Genomic DNA, 13,110 nt, shown 5'->3' on the forward strand with positions numbered 1-13,110 from the left:
TAGCTTAGGGGCTGAAAATTGAGATTACTAACTTCCAACAATTACTCAATTTAAAACTCAGCCAAAAGATGTAATTAGTTTTCATATATTTGTTTGGTAATGTTGCCAGCTGCAAACTCCATGATGTTTTACTTCAAAGGGGAAGGAATATGGAAAAAAAAAAAGGGAAGGGGACCTTATTTTGAAGTTATTATGCTGGTCAGAAGAGTGCTCACACTCTCTAGCCTCTTTTCTTTAGTATCATTGTCTTCTCTTCCTTGAGGTTCCTGCCCACAGGTCATGAGTTCCCTCCAGCTCCTTTCTGAGGTCCTAGCTTTTCCACATAAGTCCATGCAAGGACTGCAGTAGGAGCTACTAAGCTCCAGATCTTAAGTTCTTCCAGATCTCCTTATACCCGTCCCATCTGCTCCTCTTGCTCCTGTCCCCAGCTTTCTGGCTTTCTCTGATTAGACCATGTCCTCTCTCCTCTTTACTTTGGCTTCATAATTCAGCTTCCTTTTTTTGTCTGACTCCCAGATTTATAATTTGATTTGGATTCTGAAAATCTTTCAAGATAAGGCTTTTAGAATCCTCCCTCTGCCACCTGGCCATTCTCTGACTGCTGATCTGGGAGCCAAGAAGCTGCTGAGCTGTGCCCATCTCAATAGAAGCGTTTTGAGGAACCCACGGGGGTTCCTATGCCCAGGGTCTCTGCCTACTATCTATTATATCAAGCGTCTAACCAACATTGCCATTATTAGTTTTTACATCTGTGTTGCCCACTACATTTAGTGCTTCTCAGGGGTAAGGTGTGCTTTTTATTCATCTTACTGTCTCCAGCACCCAACACAGAGCCTGACAGGCAGAAGGTGCCCACAGGATATCCACAATATTGAAGAATGATTTTGTAAGAATTTAGTAAATGGCTATATATATGAATAGAACATTTGCCTATCCAGGACTGGTTTAGAGTCCATTCTTTGTACTCCACAAAGGCTTGGCTTCAAATCCCAACTTCATGATATAGACAAATTACTTAACCTCCTTGTATCTCAGATTTTAAAAATTATAATGGGAGAACATAATACTTACATATCTCAAAGCTTATATGCTTTCCTCTAAGTGATGCCTTTGCCACAAAACTCATCCCCTTTCCTGATTTAATTTCTCCAATATTGCCTGTCTCTTCCTACTAGAATGTAAACCCCATGAAAACATGGATTTCTGCCTGATTTCACTGCAATATCCCTGGAGCCCAGAGAGTGCTGGTTACATGTTAGGCATTCAATAACTGTAATAACCATATAATAGGGGTGTTGCAAGGACTGGGTGACATAATATATATAAAGGCTAAAGCACTGGGCCTGGCACATGCTAAGTATTCAATAACTACCACTATTATAAAATAAAGAGCAGATTAAGAGGAAACATTACAATAGGTCTATGTGTACTCAGAACATACAATCAGGATGGCATGAGCATCTGAACAATAATTTATGTTGAAGGAATGCTTGAAATAATATGGTCTGGCTTTTTGGGGCCCATAGAGAAGTGTTTTACCTAAGGGCATAGAGCTAGCCTGTGGCAGAACCTAGACGGTATTATTTTTATACAAATTACTAGTATTTTCTAGTGCTTCCTTAAAACACACTATCAGATTATTTTCTTTGTTAGACACTTCCTTTTTAAGTATCCCTAAGTATGAGAATGTCTTCCTACACTTAATTTTTTCAAAACACACACACATACGCACACACACTTTTGTGTTCATTTATCAGTCCAATGACATATAAAATGTAGAAGAAAATAGAGGAAAAAAATCTCTGTGGCCTTCAGCTAGTCATAGAGTTCTTAGATAAGACTCCAAACGCATGATCCATAAGAGAAAAATCTAATAAATTGGACTTCAAAATTTAAAACTTTTATCTGCGAAAAGCATGGGTAAGAGAATGAGTGAAAAGAAAAGGCATAGATTAGGGGGAAATATTTGCAAAGCATGTATCTGAAAAGGACTTGCATGCAGAATATATAAGGAACTCTCATTATAAGAACACAAATAACCCATTTTTTAATGGGCAAAAGATTTAACCTGACACTTCATCAAAGACTACCAGTATATATGAACGGAAAATAAGCACATGATAAGCTACTCAACATAATTAGTCACTAGGCAATACAAATTAAAACCACATGAGATATGACTACACACCTGCTGAAATGGCTATAATAAAAATCGTATCTAATAAAGAGGGAATAAACAAATTGATCATCACATGGTAACAAGATGGCTGCGCCCACAGCAGAGGCAGGGATCCCATAATACAAGAATGCTGCGCCCACAGTGGAGGCTGAGTTCCAGTAATGAGCCTTAACAAGCAATCAGCAGGGACCTGAGGCTGATGGGAAACCTCAGGCCTCACCCCCCGCCTGGTGGGGCTTGATGGGGACCTCAAAGTGTGCCCCCTGCCCCAGGCCGGGTGACCCGAGGCCACGTCCCCACCCAGCGGGGCTTGACAGGGGTGGGGCCAGCCAGTTCTGGATCTAGGCCAATGGGAGTGGGGCCGGCCCGGTCTGGGTCTCTTGAGATTTCAAGGTGCACATGGGTGGGCGGGGACTTGACTTTGGTTCCCATGGCACGCCCCAGACTCTGACAGGAGGAAGATTTTCATATGCATTTTAATGATTTTCTTTCGTCTCTGACACTTTTATTATAGAGAAAGGACAAATAGCAATATTAAAATATTTCTTCTAGTGAATTCCCTTTTAATGTACATGAATTTCGTGCACCAAATCACTAGTATATAGATAATTCCAAGTAAGCACATGGAGAAACTATGACTCTCTCCTACACTGCTCATAGGGATATAAAATGGCTCTACTAACTTGGGACACAATTTAGCAGTTGTTGTTTTGTTAAGTTGAACATGAACTTACTATATGCTCCAATGATTCCACTCCTAGAAAACAACCCAAGAGAAATGTAATCACATGTACACTCAAATATATGTACATGAATGTTCATAATAGCATTATTCATAATAGCCTAAAAGTGGAAACAATCCCAATGTTCATCAACTGGAGAACAGGTAAAGAAAACGTGGTACATCCTTTTAGTAGAATAGTATTCAGTTCTAAAAATGAATGAACTACTGACACATACTACAACATGGATGAATATAAAAATATGCTAAGTGAAAGATGCAAAATGTGACTATACAATATATAATTCCATTTATATGAAATGTTCAGAAATGGCAAATGTACAGTATCAGAGAGAAGATCAGTACTTGCCTAGGGAGGGGGAGAGAAGATTACAAGGGAACTTTTTGAGATGATAAAAATGCTCTACAACGGAATCATGGTGATAGTTGTAAAACTATTCATTTACTAAAAATCATCAAATTATACCTTACAATGAGTGAATTTTATGGTATGTAAATTATACTTCAACAAAGTTGTTAAAACAACCAGAAAAAAATATGTATTTATCTTAAATATCAGATTGTGGCTTTGATGCATGTATAAAGGGATTTTGTTTGGTGGGGTTAGAAGGGGCCACTGGTGAGTTATAAAATAAAGTGTCACTAGTATATAAATAGTAGCAGTAGCAGCCATGCCCTTGGTGATTAATAGTTACAGTGCTAGAAATTCAAAATCTTGCTTATTGCCTGGTCTTCCTAAGATCTGGATGTTAACATGTTTAGTCTTCCCACTTGCAATTATCCTCCCTGCAAATTGAAATAAGATTAACTAATTATAGTGGTGCCTTCAGACATAAACCACATTAAACACCCTGGTAACCAAGAATTGTCCTAACTGCAAAAGTATGCCAGAGAGCTTTAAAATCTCTGGTATCTGTTTTGAGGCCCAGAACAAGGGGACTAAGCCAACCCACAAAACTTTCATAACCTTTTTTAGTCAGTATAAGTATATACTCCCACACTTCCATTAACCTTATTTTCTTAAGATGCTGCTTTTAATAAGATAATCCTTTTCTCAAATATATATTGTGGGTCTCAGTAGGTCCAACATAGAAAGCAGCAGTAGGTCTATCAAAGCACCAGGACCCGGTGTTAGAGGCCATGGGTTTAAATCTTGGCCCTGACATGAACTAGCCTGTGGATTTAGCCAGGTAACTTAACTTTTTAGCCTTAGATTATTTAATCCCCCAAATGGGACAATCCTGCCTACTCCATAAAACTCTTGTGAGAAATAAGAAAAACAGTATGTATAAAGTGCCTGACCCAGCAGGTACTTTATATATGTGTTGAATCTGAATAAAGGATATAGCCACAATTCCTTGATATGACAAGGCTTTCCAGAGTTTGGTCCCAAACTTCCTGTCTATCCTAATCTTCCAGTTAGAAGATTCCCTATTCCAATCAACTCCGACTTCTAACCAACTAACACCATGCAGTGATTCAGGCTGCCTCCTGCTTTCTGGCTACCTCCTCCCCTACTGTATTCAGTAACCCTAACATCTTTCAAGACTCAGCTTAAAGCCCATCTTTTCCGTGATGTTTAGTCTGGCCACTGACTCTTTGTTTAAATTATATTTTTACTAGAGGCCCGATGCACAATTTGTGCACTCGTGGGGTCCCTCAGCCTGGCCAGCAATTGGGGCCAATCAGGCCCGTCTCGCCCAGTCCAGGCCAATCTGGGCGGCCACTGGGGAGGGACCATGGGAGGACTCCAGGGCGTGTCCGGCCCTCTCGCCCAGTCCTGATTGATCAGCTGGACCCCAGCAGCAAGCCAACCTACCAGTCGGAGCGTCTGCCCCCTGGTGGTCAGTGTGCATCATAGCGACTGGTTGGGCACTTAGCATATTATGCTTTTATTATATAGGATTGATTTCAGAGAGGAAAGGGAAAGGGAGGGAGAGATAGAAATATCAATTATGAGAGAGAATCATTGATTGGCTGCCTCCAGCATGCCCCATACTGGGGATCGAGCCCGCAACCCAGGCACATGCCCTGACTGGAAATTGAACTGTGACCTCCTAGTTCATAGGTCGATGCTCAACCACTGAGCCACACTACTGGGCTGACCATTAAATCTTTAAACAACTCATGGGATCCTTAAATATATACTTTAAAAATATTATATCTGTTTTAACATGTCTTATTTCCTTTGGTATAGAATGCATTTCTAGAAGTACACCAAGACTTGTATACCTCATTATATATCCCCACAGTGACTTTCACAGGGTCTGAAGTAGGACAGGGATCTCAAAGTATTTGTTTTATCAACTGAGGTATTCCTCAAAAGATAATTTGAAAACCCCTATTCAAGTCAATCTTTTTCATTTTATAGATAAAAATCTTGTCCTCAGATAGGAGAAGTAATATTCAAGGTCATATGAGTACTTTGGTATTAGAGCTGGAAGCAGAATTCAGGTCTCCTGAGGCAGAGACCAAGGCTTTCCTTCAACATCAGTTCTTGACATCTTTAGGACTACAACTTTTAGCTGGAAACACGGTCACCCAGAATGAAAACTTCATTTCTCATCCTCCCTTTAGCTAAATGTGGATAAAAATAAAAGTATCACCTAATTGCATCTTCTCTTTTCTCACCATAACCCCTTCATCTTTGCTGCCTGGAACATGGACGTGATGGTACAATTCCACAGCGAATCATGAGATTGAGGGCCATGATCCAGAGATGGCAGAGCAGAAAGTTGAAAGAACCCGACACCTTAAGGCTTTCAAGGAGCAAAACCAGAGCCATAATACCACCTCTGGACTGCCTACATGTAGACATTTATATGGGAGAAAAATAAACTTCTATCTTATTTATGTTGCTGTTATCTTAGATATATATTTGAATATTATTGGCAGCTTAACTAATTCTATTATCCCTCCTATCAATGCTTTGATGCTTTTAGCTCTTCACATTGCCTCTAGACATATATCTTAAGCCATTCTTTTATTCATTCAAGAATTCACTCAATAGCCATTCAAAGTTCATGGACATTCTGCCTAGCATAAACCTAAGAGGGGACTATGGTGGACACGAGAATTAACTGTACAGACACTGTGTTTAAAAGTCATGGGCACTGGATGAACTTCTCACTCTCTTAATTCATATCATGGTTCATATGCCTGGCAAACATTCATCTCAGAATTTCTCTGGCAGTCCCATCTCAAATAATCTCACTGTTTCCAGTAACATACTGTTGATCAGACCATTTGTGCTTAATATATTCCAGTTGCCTCTCTACATCCATTCTCTGCCCTTATCCACTCTTTTCTTTGCCCAGGGAGGCTTATCTGTATGGGTTAAATCTATGGGCTCTCTTGCCCTCTGATTTCTGGTTGGGTTGGTCAATAAGAACCTCTGGAAAGATCAGAGGGAAGAGAATGAGCTCTATGTATTTATTTTTCTCAGCTCCCTCCCTGTGGGGTCATTTCAGGCCAACTTTGTTCCTCAACTGAAGGTCACTCTTCCATTCAAGGTGGCCCACGACATGACTCTTTACTATTGGATTCTGGTAACCATTAATTCCCCTCACACCCTTGAAGCTATTACTAGCCCCAGGGAACGGCACTATACCCTGTGGTTTCCCTACACACTGCCCACACCTTGTAAATAGCCCATTTATTAAGCCCTACACAAATGATCCTAATGTGAGGCTGCCATCTGTTTCCTGCTAGCAGGCTGGCTGATACAACATGTGTCCCAATTTTCAGTTCAAAATATGTAGGCACTAGACACATAGCACCCATCAGAATCATCATTAAGAAGGGTATTAGAGTAAAGGGAAGATATTTAGCAAAATTTAATGCATAGAGAATCTCAGACTATAAGAATAGCATCATGACCACTAACTTTTGATACAAGATTTGGCTCTCATGTACCTGAGCCATGCACAGTCCTCTTTATGTATCTATTTTTTAGGGGGTATTCTGGACCAGACACTATGTTTTTCAAGCAGTCTAGTCTTGAAATCTTTTATTTAGAAGTGGAACCCATTTCTAGGTGGAACCACAGTCACTGGGCAGAGTACATTTTTCCACCAACACATATCAGAAACTCAAGTATAGTATTTTCTGCCAATTCCACCAATATCTTCATTTAGGATCTTTAAAGTGCTCAATATACATATTTCACATTTGTTGAAGAGTGAAATGTAAAACCAAATTATCATTTCTTATTCTTTATTAGTAATCAAAGTATTGCTGATTGCAGAGACCAAAACCTATGGATCCAATGTGAAGAACAATTTCAGACTCTGGGTTGTACTGGGAGGGAAAGAGGAAAGGAGAGGAGAAAGGTGTGGTAGACAGAACAATGCACCCCCCCCTCCAAAAATGTCCAAATCTTAATCCCTAGAACCTCTGAATATGTTATCTTACATGAAAAAAGGGACTTCATAGACATGATTAAGTTAAAGATCCTGAGATGGACATACTATTCTGGATTATGTGGGTGAGCCTAACATAAATCACAAGGGCCCTTAGAAGTGAAGGAGGGAAGCAGGAAATTTGGTGTCAGATGCAGCATGAGAAAGACTCAAGTCACCATTGCTGGCCTAGAAGATGGAAGGGAACCACAAGCCAAGGAATGCAAGCAGCCTCTAGAATAGGGGTGGGGAACCTTTGCTCTGCCACAGGCCATTTGGATATTCATCACATCCTTTGCTCAATATAATTAACTTAATATAAATTTATGTTGCTATGAAAAAAGCTCCTATATTTTTAATTTTGAGTCCCTCCTGTGGTTGCCTTGGCAGGGCCAGACCAAATGATTTTGTGGGCCTTATACAGCCCGGGCCGTACATTCCCCACCCCTTTTCTTGGAGCTAGAAAAGGCAGGACAATGAATTCTCCCCAAGAGCCTGTAGAAGGAATGCAGACCTGCAGATATCCTGATTTTAGGCCAGTGAGACCAAGTTCGGACTTCTCCTAAACTGTAAGATAATAAATTTGTGTTGTTTTAAGCCACCAAGTTTATGGCAACTTGTTACAGCAGCAACAGAAAACTGATACAGAGTGTATGACTGAAATATCCAGACCCAGAAACTACGCCAGGGGAAGGAAGAGGGGCTGGGAACTGATGGAAGGCAGAGTCAGAACACACTGCGGGCAGCACGTCCAAACTGTGTACCACTTGAGAACCTGCACTGTGGGCAACTAAATTCACTGAAAAACAAATCTGCTCTTCATCTCAGAGGCTCACACTCATAAAATGCTTTCATGCCCTTTGTGTCACCCAGTAGAAGCATTTTCTTTTTCTCAGAGTTTCTGGAAATTAGCAAAACTTCTGTATTTTGTTAGAGACCTTTATCGGCTTCATTCAAAAGGATGAGCATCTGTCTTATACCTTATTCTGTAGCTTCCTGGTGGCCATATTGTAGCAATGGATTACGCATTATAAACAACAATTTTTAAAAGTTCCAAAGCACAGTCTACAGAGCACCAGTACCCATTATTTGCATTCTATGAAAACCCACTGCATGCTCTCCCCACAGCTGCCTGTCTCTGAATGGGCCTTACCACGCTCTGGCCCAGCTGCTCCCGAAAGAAATAATCCATGTTTCTCTTCTGCAGGCTTTCAAGGTAATGCTGAAAACGGGTGTATGTATACGGGTAGCAGTAGGCAAATTGGTAAATATCTTCTTCTCGGTCAAAACAAAATGCAAAGGACATCACATAATTCTTCCTATGGTCCGGGCAACGGTAATAGTAAACATTTTTAGGTGGCAGCCTTTGCCTGAAAGATACAAAGAAAGAAATTTGAGCATTTCAGACAATCGTTCTAGCTTCAAAAGGGAATAAGCAGAAATAAATGCCCAAGAAAAACTGTAACATCAAGACCCCAGGAGGTGGCCAGGGGCAACAGCTCACACCACCTGCCTTCACCAAGAAACTGGAATCGGGCAGCACTCTTCAAATTCCAGCCCCACCCTTTGTCAGCTGCTTGGACAATGCAACATTACACAAAGCTGAACAAGTTGTATTCATTGTTTATTCTTATTGAGAGCACCTTTTATATGCACAGGCATCACACTAAACTCTTGATGTGTGAGGGTAAATAAGATAGGCAAGATGTTGTCCTCATGGAGTATATCCTGTAGTGGGAAGCTGTCAATAAAATATTAAAACTAAGTATACAAAATAGTCATAGTCTCTAAAAATGCTTTGAGGGGAAATAAAGAGTGTGATATTTTAATGACATAGATATGGGATGCCTGCTTTTTCTAGGGAAGTTGGGTTTTTGTATTACAGGACTATTTCAGACCTCTCAAAAGAATGTGCATTGTGAATATTCAAGGTAGGAGAAATTATTCAACACTTCTTTATATTATTACTATTATTTTTCTACAGAACATTTCATGAGACTAGTTTTCCACAGAAGCACTTTGGGAAACTTTGTTTTAAAATATGCTGTGCAGGCAATTTTGCTAAGCCATCATGCTCATTCTCCAAAAAGGAATACTAAAACCATACATGAGAAAAGGCAATATGTTCCAGTCATAATTCCTATAACTTCTTTATATTCTCCCACCTCACAGGTTCACTGCATCCCACCATGCTGTATGACATCGAAACCATTCACACGTACAAAGAAGGCCTCACGTTTCTGTCCCTTCAAATCCTGTTAATCATACAAAATCCATCACAAACTGTGCCTTTTCCAGGGTCATCCATTGACAATTTGAGGCCAGTTCAGCTCCCACATTTTGTAGTAACTTGCTTTTTTATTGACTGCTTCCTAAGTCTTATCCATTAGGATCAGTTTGGAAGCTCCTTGAAGACAAATATGGTTTTTTGGGGGTCAGGGGGGGGGGGGTTGGGGAGGGGTTCTGGCACAGCGCATGGAAGTTATGAGGTTCACCTGGAACAGTGTAGCATTCAACTGAGAAGCCAAGAGGCACAGAAACATATGGAGGAAAGTGTGAGAAGGAGGGCACCAGACATGAGGTTGAGAACAACTAGAACGGTGCTGGCCCCAGCTAGGATGGCCTGAAGAACATTAAGAGGTCCAAGAGCATCATCACACACCCTGTTTATTGCAGAATCTTGAACAAGTTGTATTCAATGTTTATTCTTGGTGTCTTTTTGAAACTGTCTAAATGGCCAGGGTGGGACTGAGGCTGGGGGCTTCCTGTGGAAGAGCAGAGGTTACCTGACACCGACGTTATACACAGAGTGGCTGTATTGCTTTTCTGTGTCCTTGAATGTTATGAATCCCACCCAAACATTAACTGGAATGCATAGATGAGAAAAAGACAAAAGGAAAGGAAGAAAAAAATAAAGGAAAGGAAGGACTGAGAGAAAAGAGACAGGACATGCCATGTATGGGTTGTTTCTAGGGCTCATTCTATTCCTGATTCAGTCCTTGTAGCTAATCTGTCAAGGGGAGTATTGTTACCCCACTTTGCAGATGTGGTCATGGAGGTTCATAAAAGTTAAAGAGATTCCATATGGCCTCAAGCAAGTGAATGACAGAGCTTGGATTCAAATATGTCTCTATCTGGTTTCAAGCTCTGTAACACTGCCCCATGGTCCCTTTTGATGAATTATGGGCTCCTAGAATTCCAGATATGGGTGTGTCAAAGGCCAGGAGGCAATAGGGGACAAGTATACCAGTAATATTAGGACAGCAAGAAATTCATCATGGCTAAAGCACAAAGAGTAAGAAGGGAAATCATGAGAAACGTGCCTGAAGAGCAAGGCAGAAGCCACATTAGAAAGGGACTATATAAGGCATATTAGAAAATTTAAACATAATCCTGTAGTCAAGGGTACCTTTCAAGTGAATGAAGGAAGTAAAGTACCATGATTGTACTAGTCTAAGGGATAGATGAGAGTGGTCAGAAGGAGGACAGGATAGTGGAAACAAGACAGATTTTTGACTATTAGAGAAAAGTGGATTAAGTGATGGGCCATGGAGTCTAAGATGGGTAAGAACCTGAAAGTGCCCAGGTAGGCAGGATATTCAGAGAACAGCATAAGCAACAAAGGCACAGGGCTTTGCACATGAAGGCCAGTGGTAGCATCAGAAGCTGTCTAGGTGTTAGGGCCAGTCCCTTTGTTTCCTACTCCCAAAGCCAGGAGGAATAAGCATGCAAGTAACAACAGTCTTCTTGTAATACAAAGACAGCTTTCAGACAAGCTCCCTGGGCACTCCTTTCTAACCAGATTGCCTCCCTCAACATTCCTATGTTGAACATTTTGAGATACCAGTGAGAAGATAGAGAAACAATGGCCTGGAAGGTGTATGGGGAATGAAGGAAGTTGTTTCCCCTTGAGTCTTCTGTACATAGAGTGTAACAAAATAGGCAGCTCCTGTGAGGGCAGCAAAGGAACGAATGGCCTCCAGGATAGTCAGGCCTTAGTTCATTGTTTTATTCAGCAAATTTTTAAGTATCACGTACCAAGCATGACTTGGTTAAGACAAGAGGTAAAGTAAGCAGTGGACTAAAACACAAGATACACGTGAGATGTTTAACCATGGAGCTGCCTCAAAGGAGAAAGTGGAAGGTTTTGGATAGAGAAGTAAGCTGGAGAGAGAGAGAACAGACAGGGAGAATAGATGATAGCCTACATTTGTAATGTGACTGAACATGCAGGAATATGAGGTTGCTGGAATAAGCTAGTCTCCAGAGTTGTATGCAGGGAGAATGCTAGTGAAAGTGGCTTTGAGGTCTCCAGCCAAAGGTCTGTGATATTCACTTCAAGCCCTGACTCAGAGGTGTGAGTCTGAGCCTTCTAGAGCATAAGGTGAGCATGCCTTCATCCCCAAGTGATTTCTATAGTCATAGGTCCCTCAGGTTATGATGCTGATCTTTTCAAGTCTTCATTTACTAGTATATCCGATCAGGGCCCATGCTTTAAATCTAATCACCTCACTTTTCTCCTATCTAGCCAAGTTTAGTAACTTGACTCTGAGAGCCTGCCATATCCACCAAATCTGATTATGTGCTATCAGGAGAATTCATCTAATGCCTACAGCTGTCCCAGCTTCCCTCCTGAGTGGGTCAGATGCCTAACCTGATTTGCAGACAGAATGAAGGTAATGGGCCCTGGGGTAATCATTCAAGGAAGCTGGGATGTTGCTCAGGGCTTAGATTTTCCAGACCCTGCTACAGATACAAACAAAAATCTATTTGAGAAGGGCTCAGCAGGACAAATTCATGAGGACTTTCAAGTAATGCAAAGAATAAAGGGAAAGAGGGCTGGGAGTGTGTGGGAGAAATGTGTCCCTCATTTGGAATGCACTGCTGGTTTTCTCTTATTTTGGTTTTTATATTTTCACTATGTCTCAGGCATGGTGTTAAATGTTTTATATGCATTATCATTTAATCATTGCAATAACTCTCTGAGGTAGGGGCTATTAACATTCATTTTACACAGATGAGAAAATAGAAGCTCAGAGAGGTAAAATTCCCCAGGGTTGCAATGTTAGTAAGCAGCAGAGTCTGTAGCAGACATAGGCTAGTGCAACTCTGAAGTCTGTGCTCAAGGTCCCTGTAGCATCTTGTCACTTACCTTTCTCCCCTTGCCACCCAACTCAGAGTTTTACCTCCTGCTTCCAGAAAAATCTGATCGCACAGTACTCACCCTAAAACTCTCCAAACAACTCCGCTTCCTCAAATTGAAGTTTGGCTTACAACACTCCTCAAGATCACCCTGTAATACCAGCATCATCAGCCATTTCTCCCTCCTTCTGCCTATGTTTTATTTATATGAGCAAATTAAGTCCATAACACAGCTTCGTGTCATACCTCTAATACCTCTGTATCATACCTCCAATACCTTTGCATTTGGTATTTCCTCACCTTGGACTGCCTGTCCTGCCATCTTAAATACTTGGTAAACTCTGACTCACAGATGTGGCATATTAAAGATTTAAATAAAGGTTTAAATATTTTTAAATTAACTAATTGATTAATAAACAAAAGAATGTATAAATAAATGCCTATCCTTTAACATACCTCCTCAGAAACCTTTTCTGACTATTCATTCTTCATTAATTTTCTCTACTTTGACATATATTTAAACATGTCTTATCACCTGGTTTGTTTCCTAACAATGAGCAACAAAAGTAAGTGGAAATTTCTTCAAAGAAAAGGTAGGATTCTTAAATACAGGAACAATGTCATCTTTTTCTTCTCTCACTAGCAGT

The 13,110-nt window shown here is 40.7% G+C and overlaps 1 protein-coding gene across 1 annotated transcript in view; it reads right to left on the bottom strand.

Moving 5' to 3' along the window:
- Nucleotides 1-13,110, bottom strand: part of AGBL4 (AGBL carboxypeptidase 4) — a gene marked incomplete at both ends in the record, with an annotated part of 953,795 nt that overhangs the window by 414,588 nt on the left and 526,097 nt on the right. Inside the window, one exon of the mRNA XM_079777856.1 lies at nucleotides 8,475-8,691. Coding sequence (XP_079633982.1) covers nucleotides 8,475-8,691 — 217 coding nt within the window. The remainder of the gene's footprint in view (nucleotides 1-8,474; nucleotides 8,692-13,110) is intronic.

The sequence above is a fragment of the Cnephaeus nilssonii genome, assembly GCF_951640355.1.
Source record: "Cnephaeus nilssonii genome assembly, chromosome: 7".
NCBI lineage: Eukaryota > Metazoa > Chordata > Mammalia > Chiroptera > Vespertilionidae > Cnephaeus > Cnephaeus nilssonii.